At 39.0% G+C, this 21,674-nt stretch overlaps 1 protein-coding gene and 2 long non-coding RNA genes across 3 annotated transcripts in view; 2 read left to right on the top strand and 1 right to left on the bottom strand.

Moving 5' to 3' along the window:
* The window catches only part of LOC128928228 (uncharacterized), a 260,914-nt gene extending 256,145 nt beyond the window's left edge, over positions 1–4,769 (bottom strand). Inside the window, exon 1 of the long non-coding RNA XR_008473051.2 lies at positions 4,594–4,769. This is a non-coding gene — a long non-coding RNA (uncharacterized LOC128928228). The remainder of the gene's footprint in view (positions 1–4,593) is intronic.
* Positions 4,417–8,204, top strand: LOC144577058 (uncharacterized). Its single transcript, XR_013520279.1, has 2 exons — positions 4,417–4,611; positions 5,339–8,204. It is a non-coding gene; the product is annotated as an uncharacterized LOC144577058 (long non-coding RNA).
* Positions 8,205–13,162: 4,958 nt separating this feature from the next.
* Positions 13,163–21,415, top strand: LOC103794587 (uncharacterized). The gene is made up of 2 exons (XM_078333128.1): positions 13,163–13,237; positions 13,447–21,415. The coding sequence occupies exons 1-2, from the start codon at positions 13,163–13,165 to the stop codon at positions 14,176–14,178; spliced, it is 807 nt and encodes a 268-aa protein (XP_078189254.1). The 3' UTR covers positions 14,179–21,415.
* Positions 21,416–21,674: the final 259 nt, after the last annotated feature.

The following is a 21,674-nucleotide window of genomic DNA, read 5'->3' as shown; positions in this document are numbered from 1 at the left end:
AAAAGTTGAAAAAGACACAGACTTCTTTACTTACAACTTCTAATCTCCGTAATACAGGTAGTAGAGATAACAACTGGACCACATTTCTGCAATTCAACACTTCGTGTATTTGTAGCTTGGTTTCAGATATGCTTGGAGGCAGGAAATAGACCAGTGACTCTCTGGAGAATCCAACTTAATCATTTCCCTGGTTGATACCACCACATGACATCTCACAACATGAAAGAGAAATTTTGCAAAATTTCTTCAACAGTTCACATACAGTGAATTGGACTTGAGTGGTCCCCTCTATGGAACAATTATCTAATAGTTTCTTTCAGCCAGTCCTGCTTACAGGTTATGTGTTACATGACTAATACATAAAAAACTAAAAGAGGAAATAGCCAAATTATTATTAACATATTATACTATAAACTATATTATATCTGTTACCTTGCTATATCATCAGAACTCAAAAGAAAATAAAAATTAAACTGGCAGAAAACAGTACAAAAGAAACTTCAGCTGAGTAAATGCACTTTTTCCCCTTGTAATATCAGACAAAACCCTCCCCTCCCCGTCCCAAATTAACTAAAAGTTTCATACTGTGTATTTGCCCAGAGAAAGCTTCATTTCCTTGCCAAGTCAAATACAGTAAAACACCAGAGGAAAAAAAGTGTTCTTCTCAAGTGGCAAATATGGGTATAAGACAATTGGCGATTGGTCCAAACCTTGACAGGCAAAAATTCTTGTGAGGGAAGTGGCAGAGGAAGGATTTTAGGAAGTTACTGTGCCCTAGTCATTTGATAATTTTTCATTTCAATGTCCAGTAAGATGATATCTTTGTAATGACCAGTTCCATTTTCTGAAAAACACTCTTTGTAAGGAATCTCACAATCACAAAACCCAAGATTTTACAGGATTGAATTATTTATACCTTTCCCTCCCCAGTTATTTCATTGATGGGGGGAGACTCCCGTCCATCATATTCTAAAAGGGGAAAGTTGAGTTAATCACACAAATGAATTATAATAATCCCTGAAGCTTCTGCCTTAACCTCAGGATAGTGCTCTCTTGCCCTTTGGTTCATGCTAGGACAGTCTAATACATATTTTAAAATGTGTCATTTAAAAAAAAAATCTTGTTGAATAATTTCCTCTTTGATGTCTTTATTATTTCTTTATCCCAGCTCCTGCACAAGTCTATGTTTTCTCACAGGCATTTAGTCCCCAGTTCACAGAAAGACTCTGTGATGACTCTGGGAAACAGTCCTCCTTGGTCCGTGGATGGATCATATGAGATGGCTCTACTTACCTGGTTAGGATTTGCTATGACCATTTACTACTAATTTCCAGTTGGTGATTTCATTATCTGGCCATTTCATTATTTAGTGTTTCATTATTTGGTTTCATTATAAGTTCCTCGACTTTCTTTAACAGAAAAAGCAGAAGAATATCAACATATTTTTGTCTGCCTTGAAATTTATAATTTATTAGTGGAAATTTTTAAGAAAAATGTCTTTATACAATGTCTTTATAGCCATTGTTAAGACTGCCATTTGATTCTGTCCTACTCCACCACCAGAATATGTTTCAACAAATGAAGGCCTTTTTTCAGGATTGTTTTATTTTTCTCTCTTTTGAATTCCTAATGCCTAGAACACTTGCCAAGTTCATGACAATAACTAGTTGTTGAATGAATGGCTGAATCTCTAACAATGAAAGAAGTGGGGACATGATGCTGTGAGAATGCACGGGCCTTAGAGCTTGAATACAGAAAATCTGGGTTCCAGCTCCCATTCTGCCTCTCACTTACCTCCGACAACACCAATTTACTCATCAGTAAAATAAAAAGGTTAGACTAGATCATTTAAAAAAGACCTTCAGGTCTAAATATCTGTGAACACATTAATATACCATAAATTCACACAGACAAGCAAGCTTCATTATATAACATAATAGTTCTAAACTGATATTGATACTAAGGGCTTTAATGAGAGGTGAGAGAGAAAAAAATCCCAACTTGACAATAACAATCATATTCAACTAAATTAAACCTTTGGAGAAATCACAGATCCCCAACATGATAGGAGGCCATGTGGCCAAATAATTTGCACACAAATGACTGAGAAAGCTGAGACATGGGCTGCAGCCCAATCAGTGACTTAAGGCAGTTCATATGGTTTTCTCTGGCACTTTGAGCCTTACTGAAAATGGAGGAACTCTAAGACCATTTTACGAAACACATTCTGGACCTGAACTACCTTTTAACATAAAGCGTAAATCAGTTTTCACAATATACTTCAGTATATGATAAGTGTGTCTTAAAATGTGGATGTCAGTCAAAAATCTTTGGCCAATTAATATTGTATGTATTTTTTCAGTTAAAGTGTTCACTCCAGAGGTTTGTTTTGACATTTTTACTGTAACCATTCACAGTTCCAAAGAAGAAATATATGAATGGAGATGAAAAGCACCAAAATCTTGTTAGTGTTAGACTCCTTTGTGAACAAAAGCTAGCAGAAATAAATGTAATGTGGAATGGCTTTCCTGGAGTAGGGTAGGATGGGTCTTGGGGGGTGGAGAAGACTAAATTCGTACTGAGACGAGCCTTTCAGATATCTTTTTAACTGCTTTAACTGCTTTTCAAGCAAAGCTGATGTAGTTATTTTAGTCTTTTGCCATTTTTGTCATTTAATTCACCACTGAGAATAGCCCTATTTCCACATTTGCATCCTTTCAGTATAAAAAGGTATTCACAATTAAGGTGAAAGAAAGCTTCCTCGCTGAGAAATACGGGATTTGGGCTGTTAATGATCTACTGTTTAGCATTTTCAGAAAAACCAAGGATCTTTTTGTGTTTCAGCAGTATGGTTAACTGGAATGGATATAGAAGCTGGATCTGCAACTGTAGTTTTAAGGCCTGGCTATGCACCTTGCTATGGTAACTAAATCAATTGATTCCCTCAGTTTTCTCATCTGTGAAATGGGGATCTGGAGTTCATAACAAACATTTTAAAGAGCAAATATCTCCCTTTGCTTACATGCTTTTATTCCAGGAAAAGAAAATACTTTCTTTTCTTTATGAAAAACAAGACTGAGACCTGAAATATTAGCTTAGTTAATATCAGTCTGAATTCAATACAATACACCTGAGTTTTCAAAATATCTCTTTTACTGCTGGCTTTCAGATCCTTGCTCTTCTGCTTACCAACTGTTACAACCTTGGTCAAGTAAATAAATCTTCCCAATCCTTACTTTTCTTCTCTGTAAAATGAGAAACTATCATAGTACCTAATCCATAGGACTGCAGTGGAAATTAAATGAGAAAATGATGGTAAAGGTAGAGCACCTGGCCACGAGTAAGCACTCAGCACATGATAGTTTTTATTGTTTTAATTGTGATTTTATCCTCAGGAGGAGCTGCAACTCTTTATGACCTGTTCAGATCTCCTGGATTGATGAATATAGAGGAAAGATACCAGATCCCTCTTCATTTCAGCCCCAGCCCCTTCCTTATTAGCAGGTCAAAGATTCTGTCATCCACCTGAAAATACCAAATAAGAACAGACGCCATTTTAAAAGATTCTCTCATGGATCTTGCCTAGATAGAACAAACTAATTCCAGGGACAGAAAAAAAAAAAAAAGTCCTTTGGCTTCTTTCCCCAGAAGATTGTGTGAAGAAAGTAGAAACAAATATTAATAGTTACTGATCCCTTACTGGACCTATCTATACTTATCGTTTGCCTAAGCTTACGATTTTAAAAAACAAACAAACAAAAACTATCTTTCTCCCAAAGACAGTAAATATCCAGAGGCAACAGCCTTCACTAAAAGTCACAATAATCATAGGATACTATGACCATCTCTAACTCAAGGCTGCCTGAATAGGAAGAAACATTGTGATTTCTAACAATCTTTTCCTAAGAAAAGCATCCAGCCTATTTCACCGTACCACTCAAAGCATATAGCCTATTTCAAGGTTAAACTAATTTCCAAACGCCATACAAAACTAAGTCATGAATTCTCTAGATAAGCAAAACAATCACTTCCCCAGTTCCATAGTGAGGGGTGGGAGCACAGGAAACCTCCCAGAAATGGATGACTCTCTCTCTCTCTCCTTCTCAGTATAAGAATGAAAACTTTTCGGCTTATGCTAGGACTTGGTATTGAAAGTAGGATTCACACTCAGGTATGGGAGGAAGGGTTAAATTAAGAGGAATCTATCTGTTTTCACCTCCCTCTCCCCAATTCACAGAATAATTATTGCTGCTTACTTACAACCTGAACTATTAGTGAACATTTCCTCCAATAGCTAATAAAACGCTTCCAGAGACACGTACAACAGTAGCACCCTTCCAGACTGGCAAGTGTGGGTTTGGTTGAAGAGTGTGTGTGTGTGTGTGTGTGTGTGTGAGAGAGAGAGAGAGAGAGAGAGAGAGAGAGAGAGAGAGAGAGAGAGAGAGAGATTGATTTTGATGCTTAGAAAACATGTTTTCAAAAGCAGCCATAATTTCCTTTTCAGAGGGGCCCCCAATGGCTCCTTCAGACCTCAGCCCAGAGAATCAGTGAAGGGTCAGAGACGGACGAGGGAGAGGCTGAACTCACACTTACCTTTGACCAGTAGACGAGGTGAGAGTGGGGTTTGGCGCTTTGTTTGTTTTTGTTTTGTTTTCTGTTGCTTTTAGCACGCCCCCTGCGCTGGGGCGCTGGAGGGTGGAGGCGGGTCCGGGCTGGGCAGCGCCCGCGGGCCGGAGGGGACCGAGCGGGCCGCGGCGCCTGCCGCGTCCGGCCAGCAGGGGGCTCCGGCGCTCTTCTTCGGGTACGTTGGGCTCAGCCAGCGCGGCCCGGGACTCCGGCAGGGCAGGGGATGTGGAGGGAGGACCAGGGGAGGAAGGCGAGAGCTTGAGAGAGACAAACGGGAGGAGCCGCACAGCGGGGTTCCCCAAGCGCCAGCGGAGCCTTCTCAGAGCTGCTTAAGACACGAAAAATCCTGGAGGAGCCGGGCGTTTTCGTGAACCGGGTCGGAGCCTCTGCCTTACCAAGGCTCCGGAGTCCCGCGGGGCCGTCCCGCTCCGGCCTCCAGCCCAGGGCGCCCTGGGCCCGACCGCAGCGGTCCTCGCGAGGGCGTTAGGGGGCGAGCCGAGGCCGCTGGCCAGGACTCGGGAGGATCGCAGAGAGCGCGGCCCGGCTGAGGGGAGAGTGTCGACTCCCACGCCCCCGCGCCCACACCCACAGCGCCTCGCGCTTCTGCGGCCGCCAAGCGCGGGTCCCCTTAGGAGAGGCAACGGTTTGTCTGTGGAAGTCCTGTGTAACCACACCTTTGCTTTTGCTTCCTTTCCTCGGTCTGAAATCCAAGGTGGTGGTTGATTTTTCGCTACCCTACTCTCCCAGAGGAGGCCCGGGTCTGAGCCAGCGCTGGCGGCCTGCGGCTGCTGAAACTAGAGTTCCTGTGGCCAGAACGGTGCCCCTTGCCCGCTCCGGGGCTTCAGAGGAGAGCTAGCCCGGCCCGGAGCCAGGGTGGCTGGCCTGTCCCGCGAAGGCGAGCTGGGCCTGGGGATTTGCGCTCTTCACTTCGCCCGACGAGAGTTTAGACCCGGCCCTCCCGCAACACCTGCGTTTTGGCGGTCTTTGGGACCCTGTCTCAAAACTGCGCGAGCGCTGAGAACGCTCTGGTTTTAGCTTGCCTCTCTTTATATGAGGAAGGCATTGTATCTTTCTAAGGGGTCTCTCAGACCGAAGTTATTTTGGTCTGCAGTGGTGGTAATGGCCTTGAATTTGTTTAGACTTAATGCCCACGACACCCTCTCCCCAAATCCCCCCACACCCACACAGTACACTCCAGAACGGCCACCACCACTCCCACTCCATTTGCATTTGAAAACCTCTGGAAACATAAGCGCTTTCAGGATGAACTAACTCTCTCTCTCTCTCTCTCTCTCTCTCTCTCTCTCTCTCTCACTCACACACACACACACACACACACACACACACACACACACACACAGTGGAAACTGAGTTGAGTCATAGGATGCATATGAATAGGATTGGATGGTCTTTCGCTTCTGCGGATAAGAATGTTTAATAACCCAGGATTCCGGCAATAACAGCATTACAGGGTTTCTAGAACTATGTTCTGATGCTTAGAAACTATTAGAACAATAGTAATGATAGTAGGAGGAAAAGAAGGATTATGTTTTTCAAGGCACTTGCAAGCAATCTGCTACGTCGTCTATGGGAGAACTTAAAAATATTCCCCTTGATTAAGACTCACAGGTCAAATATCATCTCTCCTTCTGGATGCTAATTAAAAGCAACTCTGTTCATAGGTATTTGGCAGCCATTTGAATCAAGATACTTGAAAATTTCTGACTCAATAGCAATGTGCTTCAGTACACACAATCATGTAAAATGGTATATATGTGAGATATGACTTTGAAGGGGAGATGACTTTTCTTTAAAAACGCATACTCAAAGACAACTAGAAATGGTTGCTGCAGGCAACCAGTCACTCTTCTGGCTACAACATACTTGTGCAATTAATAGTCTCACAGCCTAGTCCAAATCCCCTCTTTGCTTGGACCAGGAGGGTTAATGAACTGTAGATGCAAACCTCTTAATGTATAGATGTAGTGTCCTCTTCAAATTTAACAAGCTTTGAAAATGTAATAAAACATGGATAAGTATTCAGGTTATTTTGATTTTGTGTTTTTAATATTGTTGAAAATATGACATAGTTATCCCCAGTTCCTATCCCACATGTCCATTCTGGAGGACCTAGAAAACATATCAGTAGTTAGGGTAAAAAAATCCTTCAAGAAAGACTCAAGTCTTGCCACTATCCATTAAGTCACTTCATAATGTCTTTAAGATAGCGAAATGCAGTTCATGTTTCTAGCTACTTTCATACAATGTTGAAATGATACTTCTATAATTTGACTAAGATTTTTATTGATTGCTAATTTGGTGTTAGGATTGATTATATTTCACATAATGATACCCTACTGCTCAATGAAATGCATATTTATATAAAAGGGAAAAATCCATTGCCGGATTCTTTACAACTCAGTGTGAATAGCCACATTGTTGACTTCCAAAGAATAAAAGAATCTTTCCATAAACTTTCTGAAATCATTCCTATAAACTTGCTCCACTTTCTAATGCTGTGAAAGAGTTGATGTAATTTAATTTCTCTTCAATCAATTATAAATATATTTCATCTTGGCAAGATACCTTATTTAGAAAAGTTGAGTGTGGGAAAGGATGATGGTTATAGCAGGAATATGAAGGTTGAAATATTGTTTCTTTTTATAATCAAGAGAAATGTTGTAATTGACCTCATCATATCAGGAGCAGGGAGAATCTGAAACAGTTTGATATGCATGCATTTCATTGAGTCTACTAAGAGCACACTGACATCAAATTGCCCAGAGCTACATATTTATTATTGAGAATTCATAATTCCAATTCTGTTACTTATTTTTTCTGGATCTTGTGGAATAAGGATAAGGGAAGATGAAGATAACTATATTAAGTGCACCAAAATGCTCTTTGTATCACAACAAAGTGGATGATTTACTCCATGCAGCTAAAGTCTCAGAAGAAAACATGAAATCACCTGTCTTCAAAGACCATTTTTTCTGAATATATTAGCTACCTATAAATAAATAGTTTAAACTGTGATGAAGGTAAACTTTAAAAGTTGCCTCTAGTTAAAATTTTGGGAGAGACTGAGTAACTTGGCTACCATCAATTTCCTGAGGACTTGGCCAAATTCTGCCTGCACTTTCAGCCTAACCTGCAGGGGGCAATAGCTTGACACGAATGACAACAAAGGCTGCTGAACTATTAGACTTGAATTTCTGACTATGACCCTGGAATGTTGTGTAGGTTGGAGAGAGTGCTTAATTAATGTATATTGAAACAAAAGATCAGGTAAATTGTTTGATTTGTCTTCAAGCTATATTTTTAGTCTAATTTAATTCATAACTGTTAGGTGTTTTTTTTTTCTTAAACAGATTATCAAAGTTTTAGGAGATACATTTATCTTTAGAATTTTCCTAAACACTAATTGTTTACTATGGAATTTCTGTAATGTATGTTACCAAAGGAAAGAGAGCAAAATCAAAATGACCATAGTTTTCAGTGTTCAAATGGATGACGAAATCAGTGGAAATATGGAATTTTTACTTATAGTTAATAAAAATTGTCACATATCTAGATAATAAACTGTTTCAGTATTTTTTAAACTTATAACTATAAATGGTTGGGGGACAGTCATTCCATTGTTTGCAATGTGTCTTCTTTCCAGGTATCAAACAATAATTTTTTAAATGGGTTTAAAATTTAGAATCATGATCAACAATTAGTGAGTTATCTCTTTTATTGCTATATATATTTTTTCTATTACAAGTGGAATAGAATTTATTGGCTATTGATAACCCACACTGTCTTTCCCTCCCCTTTGGTATTTCGACTTCCTCCCTCATTCTTATATTTCCCCATCAACGGATCTGGAAAGACTGGAAACAGACCAAAAGGGGTTTTGGCTAGAGAGAGCAGTTGCAGAATTAAAAAAGAAAACTCTTCTCATCTCCTCACTGCAATTATGTTTAATGTTCATTATGTCAATTTTAAATGATACAAAATGCCTTCCCCAAAAGGCATCCTGATTTCAAGAAGTCAAAAGGGCACCTGGCATTAAACAACCTTGAGTCAATCCCGGTGGGATTAACTGGACTGAGTTTCCACATACTGCACATGCTATGGATCTACTTTGATCACAGTAAGGAAAAAAAGTGATAATAGATTTTTTTTAAAAGAATTGCTGCACAGGAGTGTTCCGTTTCTTTTATATGGCAGAGTTTGATCTTGATAAAAACCTTTTAAAACATCTTTTCCCCCACACTAGGGTAAAGATATATCTATTTTTGCATTTCTTTAAGAAAAGAAAATGGGGATTGCTTACACAAGGAAAGAAAATTTTATTCTCCAATACCCCCTCCCATTCTACTAAACCATTTTAGTCGACATATGTTTGTTATCAGAGAGAGGTGCTGTGAACACACAGCCATTTTCTTAGCAGCTTTTTGACTGTATGTTACCATAGTCCCACAAGGCATTGGTCCTTTCCCATTGGGAAGTCATGAATAAGAGACTATGAAGCTTGCACGTCAGATCTTCCTCAATTAATCCACCATTAGCATGTTTGGGATCCACTACTGGATGGTTAACAGCAGCTTTTGTAACTGTACGCCGACCATATCCAATTATGCTCTGCTAAAAATGAACTCTTTGCAGACCAACCCTCTCGGCTGTCAGTATTTTCCGTTTTTCTATTTTAACGTTTGTGTATAGTGGCAGGCGACAGATGGTGTAGATCAGATCGATTTGATTGCATTAGATGATTTTTCCCTTCCCCACTCCTTTCTGGAAGCTCGCATCAGCTGAAGGCTATCGCCTGGGACTCCTCGGAAGCGTGAGCAAGCCGCCACGCGAAGGCACTGGGGCACAGCCAGCGCGAGGCGCCGAGGTCCCTTCCCAGGGCTTGTTAACACTGTAACCCAGCACTCGGAGAGAAGCAGAAGCTCCCACTGCCCAGAGCCTACCTCACCGCACATCAGATGACTCCCTGGCTTCTACACACAGTTGGAGTTCCGCTTGAAACCTGGATTTAGAGGGTAAGCACTTCAATCGAGATGGATTTGTGACAGTTACTTTGCCATACAGCAAGACAAATCTCAGCAAACGTAAAGAATGTAGGATGTGTGGGAGAGGGAGACTATGTTTACATCGAAAAATGTGTTTCTTTTTGTCTGAGAACGAGAGTGTTATTCAGTAAAGATGTGTATACTCTTTTTCCATTGATTGTAAGAGTCGACTACCACCCTCCTGCCGATTTTCTCTCTCTCCTTGGTGTTTCCCCCTTTCTACTTGAGAGGGAAGGAGAGAGGGAGAGGGAGGGAGTCAAGGGGGAAGAGAGAGAGGGAGAGGGAGGGGGGAGAGAGAGAGAGAGGAGAGAGAGAGAGAGAGAAGAGAGAGAGAGACATTTCAGCTTTAGCTTAATTGGCTTATTTCCTCAAACCGATTGCTTTGTCGCGTTTCTTTTTGTATATTTGGTTGCAAATTGCGAAGCAATTAACTGGGATGGGTGTTGGAGTGTGGGGGATAGCATAGGAAAGTAGTGGGAACCTGCAGTCAGTCGCGGTGGCCTTGAGAGATCAAAAGGTGCTGAAAGCCCCCTTCCCGCAAAACACACCTCTAGTTATTGGGGCACGAGAGAAATGTAGATCCTAATAAACATGGCTTGCAGGAGTCGATGAACAAAGGTACTTAATGCGGTCCTAAGCCTCCGCTGATATTGTTCCGCTAGCAATAGATAAATATTCAAAAGCGAAGTGTAAGTTGATCAACAAACGCCCTGATGGTATTGGGCTTTTTCCCTTTTCTGTTGTTGTGTAGAGGGTGGAGAAGCGGGGGAGGGTGGATGGGTGGGGGAAATCCGACAGCTTAAGGAGGCTTGAATTGAATATGCACCCAGCGGCAGTGGTCTCGTAGGAAATGGTGTTCTCGTAAGTCAGGCTGCCCCGCTGAAGCAAGAGAGAGCTTTGGTTAGAGCTCAGAGCGTCAGTTCTGCTGCGAGTGCTGCCGGCAGTCTGCCCGGGTTGAGCTGTCCACTCGTCCAGGTGCTGAAGCTGATGGAACATTAGGTAGGTAGGGAAAGGGCTGGCACTGCTACTTGGGTAGAAAGATAGCATATCAACTGCGTTGTTCTAGTTTCTTAAAGCGTGTGAGTCTGTGGGTCAGTGTGTGTGTGTATTTTATTTTAATTGCGAGGAAGCAAAACTAAAGAAGACTACTTGGAAAGCATTGAAAAGCTGTGTGGGTATTTATGCTGTGATTCTGATGCCCTGTGTATTGGTGTGTGTGTGTGTGTGTGTGTGTGTGTGTGCGCGCCTTGATCATCCTTTTGAATTTAAAACGTTCCAATTAGTAAATCCAAGCCTATCCGTAAATGTGTTTCTTGTTTTCCTTTTGATATTAGTTGATATTTAAATAGAAGAGTGCAGAAGCAAATGTACACTTTGCTCATAGACTATTGCATTACTTTCCCTAAGGGCTTTTGTTTCTAGGAGTTCAAGCTGAAGAGAACCTGTCAGCTTTCTTGAATTTTTTTTTGATCTAGCACCAGAGGAAAGCTCCACTTTATAGCTATGTTAGGTAACAGCAGAAAATAGTGTTTATTTATTTGTTTTATGGCATCTGTCTTTTTGTAAGTGGTGTACTTAAGAGTTATCTGAAAATAATGTAAAAGAGTGTGGTAGTTGGGCTATACTGGTTTTCTTTCCAGTTATTTTAGGTTCAAACATTATATATTAAACATCTGTTCATAAAACCTAGAATTCATGTTGATTTTTCTATCTCTAAGTACCATGTCAAGAAAATGATGAGTTGGTGTGTATTATACTTACAAAAAGACAGGAACAAGCACAACCTAAGTGTCTTAAATTGCAACCAGGTCAGTTAGAGATGAGTTGTGGTAGTGGGAGAGATTCTGTTATATAATTACTCCTTGATGAAGAGCTATTTGCACTTACATAATTTGAGAAATCATAGTGTCTATTGCCATGTTTCCGTATCCCCCCCCATTCCCCTCACATGGATGTACTTTCATGTATTTGAGAGTAAAGGGGAAAGCAAATTGAGAACTTTCTAATGAAGCTAGACCATCTCTTGGGTAGTGACGTTGCACTTGTCCATTTTATTTAGTGAACAATAAACCCCTATTATCAGAATATCCACTGCAGGATCTTAAGACAAAGCTTTTCCAGTAAGAGCCATATTGATCATCAAAGAATCACAAAGATAGTCTCTCTGAACGCCAAAATTACAGTCACTTTGCAAATGAGTTTTTATTGGCTTTTTCTTCTTAAAATAATTTTCATGAACACAGAGCTTCAAAGGTTTTTCTGTAGAGGTGTTCACAACAGCTGTACAGCAATGCATTTATAGTATATATTTTAAAGGTGTGCCATGACATTAAATATTGTGGTGATATAAAAAGATGCTTAAATCATAGAAACTCTACCAGCTTGTCAACTCAGTGAGTTTTGATACTATGGAAAGTGGGTTTAATTATTTTGTGCCTTGAAGCTTTTATTTTCTTTAAAAATCATTATGTTGTATAGCTCTAAGGCCTTCAAAGAAAATATGCCTATTTTTTGTAGATCTATAAGTATTTGATTTCACGTAGTAAACTGAATGAGTGTTTATTTGCTGTGATCTTGGGCTTGAGAAAATGCATTTCCAAAACATACTACTGAAAATTTTACCCATGCATGACTCTGTCTTTATTTAAGCCTCACTTCTTCCTAAAGCCGTCTAGGCAAATATATCTGTAATGTTTGTGTGGTTAACTATGCATGTCTCTTACAGGGTTCTCTGGCTGCCATGGCACTCAATCAAACCACCTAGAATGGACTGGCCGAGACCAGACTGGGTACCAAGCAGAGAAGTGCAGAGGAAGGCACTGGGAGAGCACCAGGTAAACTGAAGGCTACTTGTCACTCCCACTTGTGCCCAAAGAGCCTTGCCACATCTTCCCTCCTCACTGGAAAGACAGCACTCTTCTTCTGTGTTAAGTATTCGGTTTTGTGATTTGTCTTTCAGAACTGGAAATAGAGCGGCCATTTGGATTTGGGCAGGAAGCAGCCGAGCACAGCTTTGGATCCTTCTTTAGGGAAATCGAGTTATGGATTTATGGTCCCGGTCAAGCTCAGCCCATCCCCAGCCAGGGGCGGGCTCAGCGAGCAGCAAGAGTTCTGGTGGTGGCGTCGGCGGCAGTAGCAGCGGCAGCGGTAGCAGCGGCAGCGGCAGCCTGGTCCTCTGACTCTCTTCGGTGACGGGTATTCTTGGGTGGATAATACGGATTACGTTGTTATTGCTTAAGAATACGCGTAGTCGAGGAGAGTACCAGCGGCAGGGGGGCAGCGGCCGCCCTCCCCAGCCCACCAGCTGGCCACTAAACGCCCGTGGTTGCCAAGGTAGCACTTTCTTGTTCTTTTCCTTTCCTCGGGTGTTTTCGCACTGGTTCCACCAGAAAGGCTGTGCGCCGCGCCTCCGGTGACCAGGACTGTAAAATGGGTTCGCGCAGGGGGCGGGGGGGGGGGGCAAGGGGCAGGAGATGGGCGGGGAGAGGAAGTGGGTCCTGCGGGGCCATTCCGCGTTCCCCGCCCGCTCCTCTCCTCTCCACGGTGGGGTGCGGCTGGGGGGAGAGAGGCGGACGGGGCGATTCTCTGAAGTTGGGAATGACTGAAAGGCCTTGAGCAGTTTGGGAGCGTCACGACTGAGGCGCCGAAGCTGGGGAGAGGGTCGCCGGGGGCGGCCTCCGCAGAAAGGGCGTGTCCGTGGGCGAAGGTGCCCCCGCAAGCCTGCGGAAGCGCGTGACTTCGCGAATCCCGGGCCCAGGGCGGTGCCAGAGCCCCACCCCCGGCCGGCCGCGCCGCTTCGCAGTCGGATTTGGCGGCCAAGCTGGGGAAGGGGCGGGGGCCCGGGGGCTGGGTCCCCGCGGAACTTCCAGATAGGAAGTGTGGCGGGTCTCTCAGGAACGCATATTTTCTTTTCCGATTCTCCGAGAAGGGGAGGAGAAACAGGATGGGAACCGGATTGGCTGCAGTGTGGCACAGACCTGGAACCTTCTTGAAAGAGGTTGGGGCAGGCAGTGACTGTTCAGACGTCCAGTCTCTTTGGGGCACCTCTTCAGCGCTGTCTTCCCTGCCTCTGCCTTTAGGACGAGTCTCAAACACCAACAACTCAAGACACGTCCCCCTCTCAGGTCAGCTGCGAAGGGACGGGAGCAAGAGAGAGCCTCCCCCTCCTTCTACTTCCAGTTTTTCTGTTTGTTTGTTTCAAATATTAATGGACGATGAAACAGCACGGATTTTTCACCTCCTAGAGAAGAAAAAGCCATGGCCACCAATCCCCTCAAACATGCACTCCTGGGGACAATCCTGGGGACTCCTGGGGACAATCGCACTTGGCAGAAGTTGGCATGTCCAAGATGGGGCTGGAAGGATGACCCAGAGTGGAAGGCGCGGGCCAGGGCTCCAGGTCTCAGCTCTCCCGGCGTCGGACCACACAGCTTTGCCACCTTTGCACCTGGCCTTTCCCTCTTGTGAGCCATTTGGGACCGTCCCATAGAGGCGCTTCAAAGATGGGAGGACTGAGTACTGGGGACTAGAACGTACCGGGCACCCAGAAGATTCTACTAGTGCGGCCAAACACTAAGCAGGTTTCCTCCCTGCGTGGTGATCGTTGGTTATGCACGGGCTGCGCAAGAAGACTGAATTCTTGTTAAGTGAAAACTACAGGAGAAAAATCAAATAAACTTAGAGTCCTGAGAAGCTCTCCCTCTCGTCGCTGTGGGACCGCTCTAAGCTGAGTTGCAACTCTGACACCTTCTCCCCCTGGAGGACAGGCCTTTCCCAGTCACGAAGTGAATGTGCCCCTCTGGGCTCTTGCCCACAGGAACAGTCTGAACCCTGGAGAGACTGACAACGAGGTGACTTCAAGGAGGCAGAACACTCTCATGCTTCCCCATCTAGGGTTTCGCCTTTCTTCTAATATTTAGGATTCCCAGTGAAGGGTACTCCACATACACCCTCTCCCTACCCCTAATCCCACTCCATTGTGTCTGATCCCACAGTTTCTCCCAGGATATCTCTACTCAGAGCTTTTGCGCTCAGTGAACGTTGTTGTCTGCAGGGAAAACGGGTGGAGCCCTTCTCAGAAGCTCCCGGGGGCGAGTCCATTTTAAGAATGAGTTGAAGTAGGAAAGAAAACACAGATGCTGTCTTCGCATTCGACATTCTATCATCAGCAAGAGAATACGTAACTCCTGTTCTTTCCTTCATTGTTCCATGAATTACCTTCTTTCTCTAGGGATCCACCAGTTGGTGATTTGGGGCTTTTAAATATTGTGCTTGTTTTGTGTTTGACAAAATGCACTATGTCTACTGGTGGCATTGTTTCATTGGGAAATTAGAAAAGTAGAGAGAAGCTACATACTCTAGTTCCTAGATGGTCTCTGGAAAGTTGGCCTCATGCTGGTTGGCTAAATAGTAAGTGTTTAGGATTTGAAAGGAGGAAAGAGAGTTGAAGGCCTGGTGACAGCCTGTGAGAAGCAGAAGATGTAGTAATCTGGCATTTTTTGAGGGGATGAGGAAGAACTTTTGAAATATAAGCTATTCTATTCAGTTTTGTGCAAATTTATTGCAGTTGCTTCATGGAAGCAGAATAATAATGTTTAGAATAGAATAACTGCAAATAAATGCTAGTGATGAAATCTAAAGGAAACCTCTACTCATAGTTAACAGAAAGTATTTTGATTGTTTTTGTTTAAATACTTACCTCATTGCTTTCTTTCCTTTGCAGAATTATTTTCCTATGAAAGTTTCCATTAGGTGTCAGTCTGACTGAACTGGTTCTTATTTAAGTTTTGGGGGGAAAATGTTCCATCATCAGACCTTTTAAGATAAGAATGTGGGAAAAATTAAAACTTTATTAAATTGAAATTACTGAAGTTAATTTTTCTTGTTACAAGGCAGCTTCTTTTCCCATAAAAAAAAATGTTAAACTACATCACCACTAGTCAATTATTGCTTTTGCCTTGTCACTGTTCATAACCAAGATTAAAGAAACATAAAACTCGTTTGTGCTTTTCATGCTAGATCCAAGTAGTATTAAGTAATCAGAATTTTTGGATGGCTTTTCCATTGATGTACAAATACTAGAAGGGTTAGCAGCCTTTCCTAATATTTGTTTTGCTTTACAAAGGTGATAGAAAGTCTTCCTGGAAAAAAGAGAACATGGATTCAGCTTAGATTGTCCATTTGACAATACTGAGGGCATAGTAAAGGAGGAGGGAGACAAACTGTGAAAATTACTTTTGTCTACTCGTTTTGCTTTAATAAAGCCTGCCTAAATACTCAAAATTTATGGGCATAATTTATGATGTATAGATGGAAGATTTTAGGTTGCCAACTGAAATTTATATAATGTCTATAAATGGTCAATTTTCTACTGTAATATTCATTAATAAGTATAAGAAACACCATCTTGATTGATCATTTGCTACTGAGTCTCAAGTAAGTAGTTTCACAGAAACTGCATTTTTCAGAAAATTTGCTTATTTCATTCTTTGTATTTGTGAATCCTATTCTGATGTTGTTGCTTGAATAGAATTGCAGGCAGTGGTGGTATTCATGGTTAAAGATCCATAGAGCATCATGACAACCCCATGAACTTTATCTGGGGCCATTGTGAGCCCTAGAATGATGTGGTTCTTGGTGTCACTGCAGTGCCAATCTAGAGACAGAACAGGGATCCCAGTGAAAGTCCAAGAAAAGGCAAGCAATGATAAGTAGCATTTTGATGGAAGGAAAATTTCACAAACCCTATTATCAATTTTTGTCTTATTATATTCCATATTATAATGATAAATTTTCAAATATAAAAATAGACAATGAAGGTAGAGATGATGGATATATTGGGAAACATTTTCGTGTTTTATGTAGGACAGAAGAGAAGTACTAAGGACACAAAAGGAAAGACAGCATAAGACCATCACAACTGTTCACCATCTTGTCAATACTGTACAGGTGCAGCTACCATTGTATCATAGAAATGACAGAATGATGTTCTTACCATGTTGAAAAGTAGTGTATTCGGCATAGGAGACTTACTATTTAAATGTAAATTTTTTTGTATATATTTTCAGTAAGAAGGCCAAATATAATAATGACATCAGAATATTTAAAGACTTAAATTATTTCATTTAGCTATTGAATTTAGTTATTGGTAGCTATACAACTATAAACACAAGTGCTAAATAGATTTTAAGCAAATAGTTTTGTAGTACAATTTGTTTTTTAAATGTTTTCAGATTTTTAAAATCATAACTTATAAGTCTTGCATTTAAGTCTGGAAAACATTTTACATGAGTGTATAAAATAAACATGTTAGTTGTGGAAACACTGCAGTTCATCAAAAAACATAAGCTAAAAAAGACATATTACACAATTTTAAATTTCTTGAAATGTGTTTATTACCCAGTAATTAGTTGAGTTTCTTGAGTGTAGCCTAACAATAAAATCAGTGTATCTGCATGTTTGTATTGTTGACCAGCTTAAAAATTTTTTACTAACTGTATCTTTTGAGTTCTGAGTTCTGTTACATCTTGGCTAATAATGTGAGCTAAGTAAGGTAGTCTGATCTTCAACTCAATTAAAATATTGTACTATATATGCAAGGGTAAAGACAACATTTCATTTGCTTTGTTTGTGGAAAAGCCCTTTGAGACTCACAGTATTTGAAAATATATACATATGTATCAGACCAGGCTAGAACTAAAAGTTAAAAACCTCTGAGTTCTAAAACATGCAGTTCACAGGATTTTAAGTAAAGGTTATTTCATTTTTTTAATTAATTTAAAGCCAATGTTGAATATCATTTAATTAAATTCCAAACTAAAAAAGACATATTGATGTAATCTATTAATACTATGTTTTCGGTTCAAGTCCAATTTATATTATAATATGCTTTATTAAAAGTTGACAAATTATGTTACAATAGTGACATATTTGCATAATTTGAAAGTAGTGTCTATTTGTAAAGTTGAATTAAATGTGTGCTTTTTAGAAACACTTTTGCTGAAAAGATTTTTTTTATAAAAATGATACATTTAATTGGAAAATTGGCATTTTTTTGCAATTTTGTTTTTAAAATTTGTATTTAATACAGGAATGAGTATTAATTGTTTGAAGTTTACATTTGTCTCTCTATACTAGTGTAGTCAATTTCAAGAACTGGTTCAAAAAAGTCTCAAGATAAGCTAAAAATTACTTATTTAAAATATACTTTATATATCTGCCAAATGGTCCATTTGTTTTTGGACTCTAAGAGAATGAATGAATGTCATGCCTACTATTCTGTGAGAAGCAGATATGAGGAAAAAATATTTTCCTTCATAAAAGAAATATCTCATGATACAACTTATATCCTGGATTGTTTCACTGATAACTATACAGGAATTAAATAGAATGATTATGTATCCAGTTTCACCTACTTTTTTTCATAACTGTTATTTATATAGGCTTTGGTGTTTACTAAGACAAAGAAAATTAGAGAATTGAGGCCGCTATACAGAAAAATCTTAAATTTCATTTTGTCCCTCAATTACATGATACTTAGGGAGAGAGAGTGTATCCTGTGGTGGAAAAGAACTTTGGAGTAAGACTGGAAAATCTAATTCTGAGTACAGATAGTGTTGTGAACTATGACAATGGACCTGTCACACAGCTTGCGTGGTCTTCAGTTGTCTCATCCACAAAAAGGGCTAGATTTAGATTCACGTAAGGCCTTTCTACCTCTTTAGGATTCCATTTCAAGGAAAGCCTTTTTTTTTTGGTCTGAATTCTACTCGTCATTTCATGTAAAGATGGTGTGCTAATTGATATCACAGTAAGACGGAAGCTTTTACATAGTATTCACATTTTGTCTTGGTATCAAACAAGAAAATGGTCTTTAAGATTTTTACTTAAATTCTTAAAGCATGAAACACATGAAAATATTTGTTACATTTTCACACTTCACTTTTTATTTGAAGCTTTGTAGAGAAAAAAGCCCCAAAAGAATGATTTATTAATTCATTCTAATGTGTTATTATGGGAGGACATGTATGTGTATATCTGTATAATAAATTTGAAGCCCTCAAACCATACATCTATCTTCATAAGCATTTTAGTGGAATGAGGCCAGACCATAATGCTATTCAAAGTTGATATTCATGAGTGTAGTGGATAAAGAATGAATATGAACACTTGGCCTCTAAAAATGTTTACTCCTTGTATAAATATTTATGCTATTAAGTTCAATTATAATATTTGGAAGAGCAGGAAAATTACTGTGTTTTTTTTTTTTCCATTCTGTTAAAAGGAGCATTAATAGTCTAGGATATTTAATTCTTTTAAAATGGTTTAGTCTTTTAAAATATCCAGTTCACTGTTTGGCACATAGTAGGTGCTCAAAATATTTATTAATTTTGTGAAAGCAATGATATCCTTTTAGGACATATGTTAATATAAATTTTACATTTTTTCATAATTTTTAAAAGTCACTATTATATAAAATGATTGTTGCACTGCATATATTTAAGCTTAAATTAATGTTAACATAAATTTTATTATTAAATTTGTTTACTAGTAGTGCAGTTATTCTTTGCCAAGAAGAAAAATACATTCTCTCTATTTGATATAACTTTTAAATAATAGAAAAATCCATGAGAACATTGCTTTCAAGCTGGTATTCTTTTTGAAACTCCAAGTAGCTGTTTAATCTACTATTGAAATAGAATAATTTTACTCCATGTGAATGTTACCTAAGGTATTTTATTTAACATTTATTGTATAAATATTTTTAAGAATTTATAAAGTTTTAAAAAGTAATCAATAGAAATGCACTTTATGCAATATAATAGTTACTGTGATAGATATGCTTTTAAAGCTAAAGATCTGTGTAATTTTTTTATTTTTTAAAATTATTTACTAGGAAAGCAGACTAAGTTACAATTTTATTTTAAAGGTGTGACTCTGGGATGTTCCATGTATAGTAAATATAAGTTGACTTTTTATTCCCAAAATAATACATCCATTTTATGTATTTAAATACATAAAATTAAAATAATATGGTTTATCAGCTATTGCTTTATTCAGATAGTTTGCATGCCATCCATTCTCAGTTTAAGTATGGGTATAAAACACTATGTCTATTTAAAACTTTGATTCTGATTGGTGTGCTGAATGGAAGCAAGCATAAAAAGAATAGAGATTTGAAGAGAAAAAATCAAAACATAAAAATTTTGAGAATAAGTTCCATAAAAATTCTACAAAGTTTTCAAAAGTAATTGCCTTCAAATATATACCTGGGGGTAGGAATGTGAGATTTGGAAATCATTTATTCATACTTTTATTATAATATCTCATGTTCCTTTCTGTTGTTGGATGTAGTTGTCTATAAAACAGCTTTGAGATTTCTTTAATATTATATATTAAAACAGAGTCAAAATAACGAGATTCTTTACCACAAATGGGTTTCTGTTAGTTGTGGATGCTATGTTTATTAAAAATAGTGAGTGATGGTAAACTTTTGAGGCGATTTCACATTTACATCTGGCGATTTGTGTAGATAACAATTGAATTTGACAAGAGACAAGGGACAATGATAGCAAGTAACAATACTAATGATGTGGACTGGAGTGAAGAATGTGCAGATTTTGGTGATATAGTAAAGTATCAGCAATGAAATTCCTGGTGGCTGGTACCAGTACACCTTGAAAAACTATCAATTTCAGGAAACTTTAGAAGAGAGCTTGTTCCTTATATGGTACCCTTTACCCTGTTGTGATGGGTGGTGTTCAATATTGATTTTATATAGTTTATCTGTGTAGAAAGATTCTTTCATAGTATGAGTGACAACTGTATCCAAAAGTTCTTGCTTTCAAAGTCATGCTCTGATATAGAACTGTGAATCAATTAAAATAGAAATAATCTCTGAGTAAAATAAGCTTAGCTTATCTCTAGAAAATTGAGAAAGGCAAGAAATCTGAATGTTTCTCAAATCAAAAGAAAGAACATCAGTCTGAAAAGGCAGATTTCTAAACATCCAGCTTAGGGAGACATGGCTTAAAAGAGACAGACTTTTTATCAATTTGTCTATTAGAAAAGATACGTGTGATACTTGAATTTATGCCAGAAGTAAAGTAATCTAGGAGGATTGTTAAGATAGTATTTCCTGATGTAAAGTATTGATACTAAGAGTTTAGTGTTTCCCATTCACTGTAATTGATTTACATTTTAGAGGGGAAGGCTATTTGTTAGTTAAACATGATAAAGATAGAGAAGATTGACATGTTTGTCCTTGTCTAACTTGGCCTTTATTTCCAAATACATAACATTTCCACTTGATAATTTGTTTGCTTTTAATATGATTATTTTCCATCCCTATATCCACATGGAATACAAAGTTTCAAAAGTCTTTGCTAAGCTCATAGTAAATTCATATGATATTTAGCTGTCATTATAAATTTCTATTTCAGATCTAGTTCTTTGGTATGTAATACAACCTCCATGTTTCCCATATGAAGTCCTGGCAACAGAGAGAATCCAAATAACTTCTCAATGGACACCCAGATAATATTTGGAACCCATTTTATATGTCCTCGTTGGGTGTTTTCTTTCTAATGTAGCATATTAAAACTCACTAAGTGTTGAAGTTTTTCTCACAACATTATTCTTCCTATTGTCTAACAATAGTTCTTGTATTTTTCATACTATTCAGTGATATTTTTCCCCAATTAAACTTTTCAAAAACTCTTGTATCGTATATATAGATGTGAATATATCAACAGATTCCAAAGGTCTCTAGTATGCTTGTACTAAGGATTTTTTAAATCTTGGAAAATTTTATAGGCTATATTAATATAGAAACAGAAATGAATCATAATTAAAGGAATAACTTGATCTTTTACCCTAGTTGAAAATATTTTAGTAAAACAAGGGAAATGTTCATCACAATTACATCAACTCAATTTAATAAGCTTCCAAATGCAAATGTTGACTAAAGGGTTGAATACAAAAAAA

This window comes from Callithrix jacchus, chromosome 7 (assembly GCF_049354715.1).
Source record: "Callithrix jacchus isolate 240 chromosome 7, calJac240_pri, whole genome shotgun sequence".
Lineage (NCBI taxonomy): Eukaryota > Metazoa > Chordata > Mammalia > Primates > Cebidae > Callithrix > Callithrix jacchus.
This window is presented reverse-complemented; position numbering and strand designations above follow the sequence as displayed.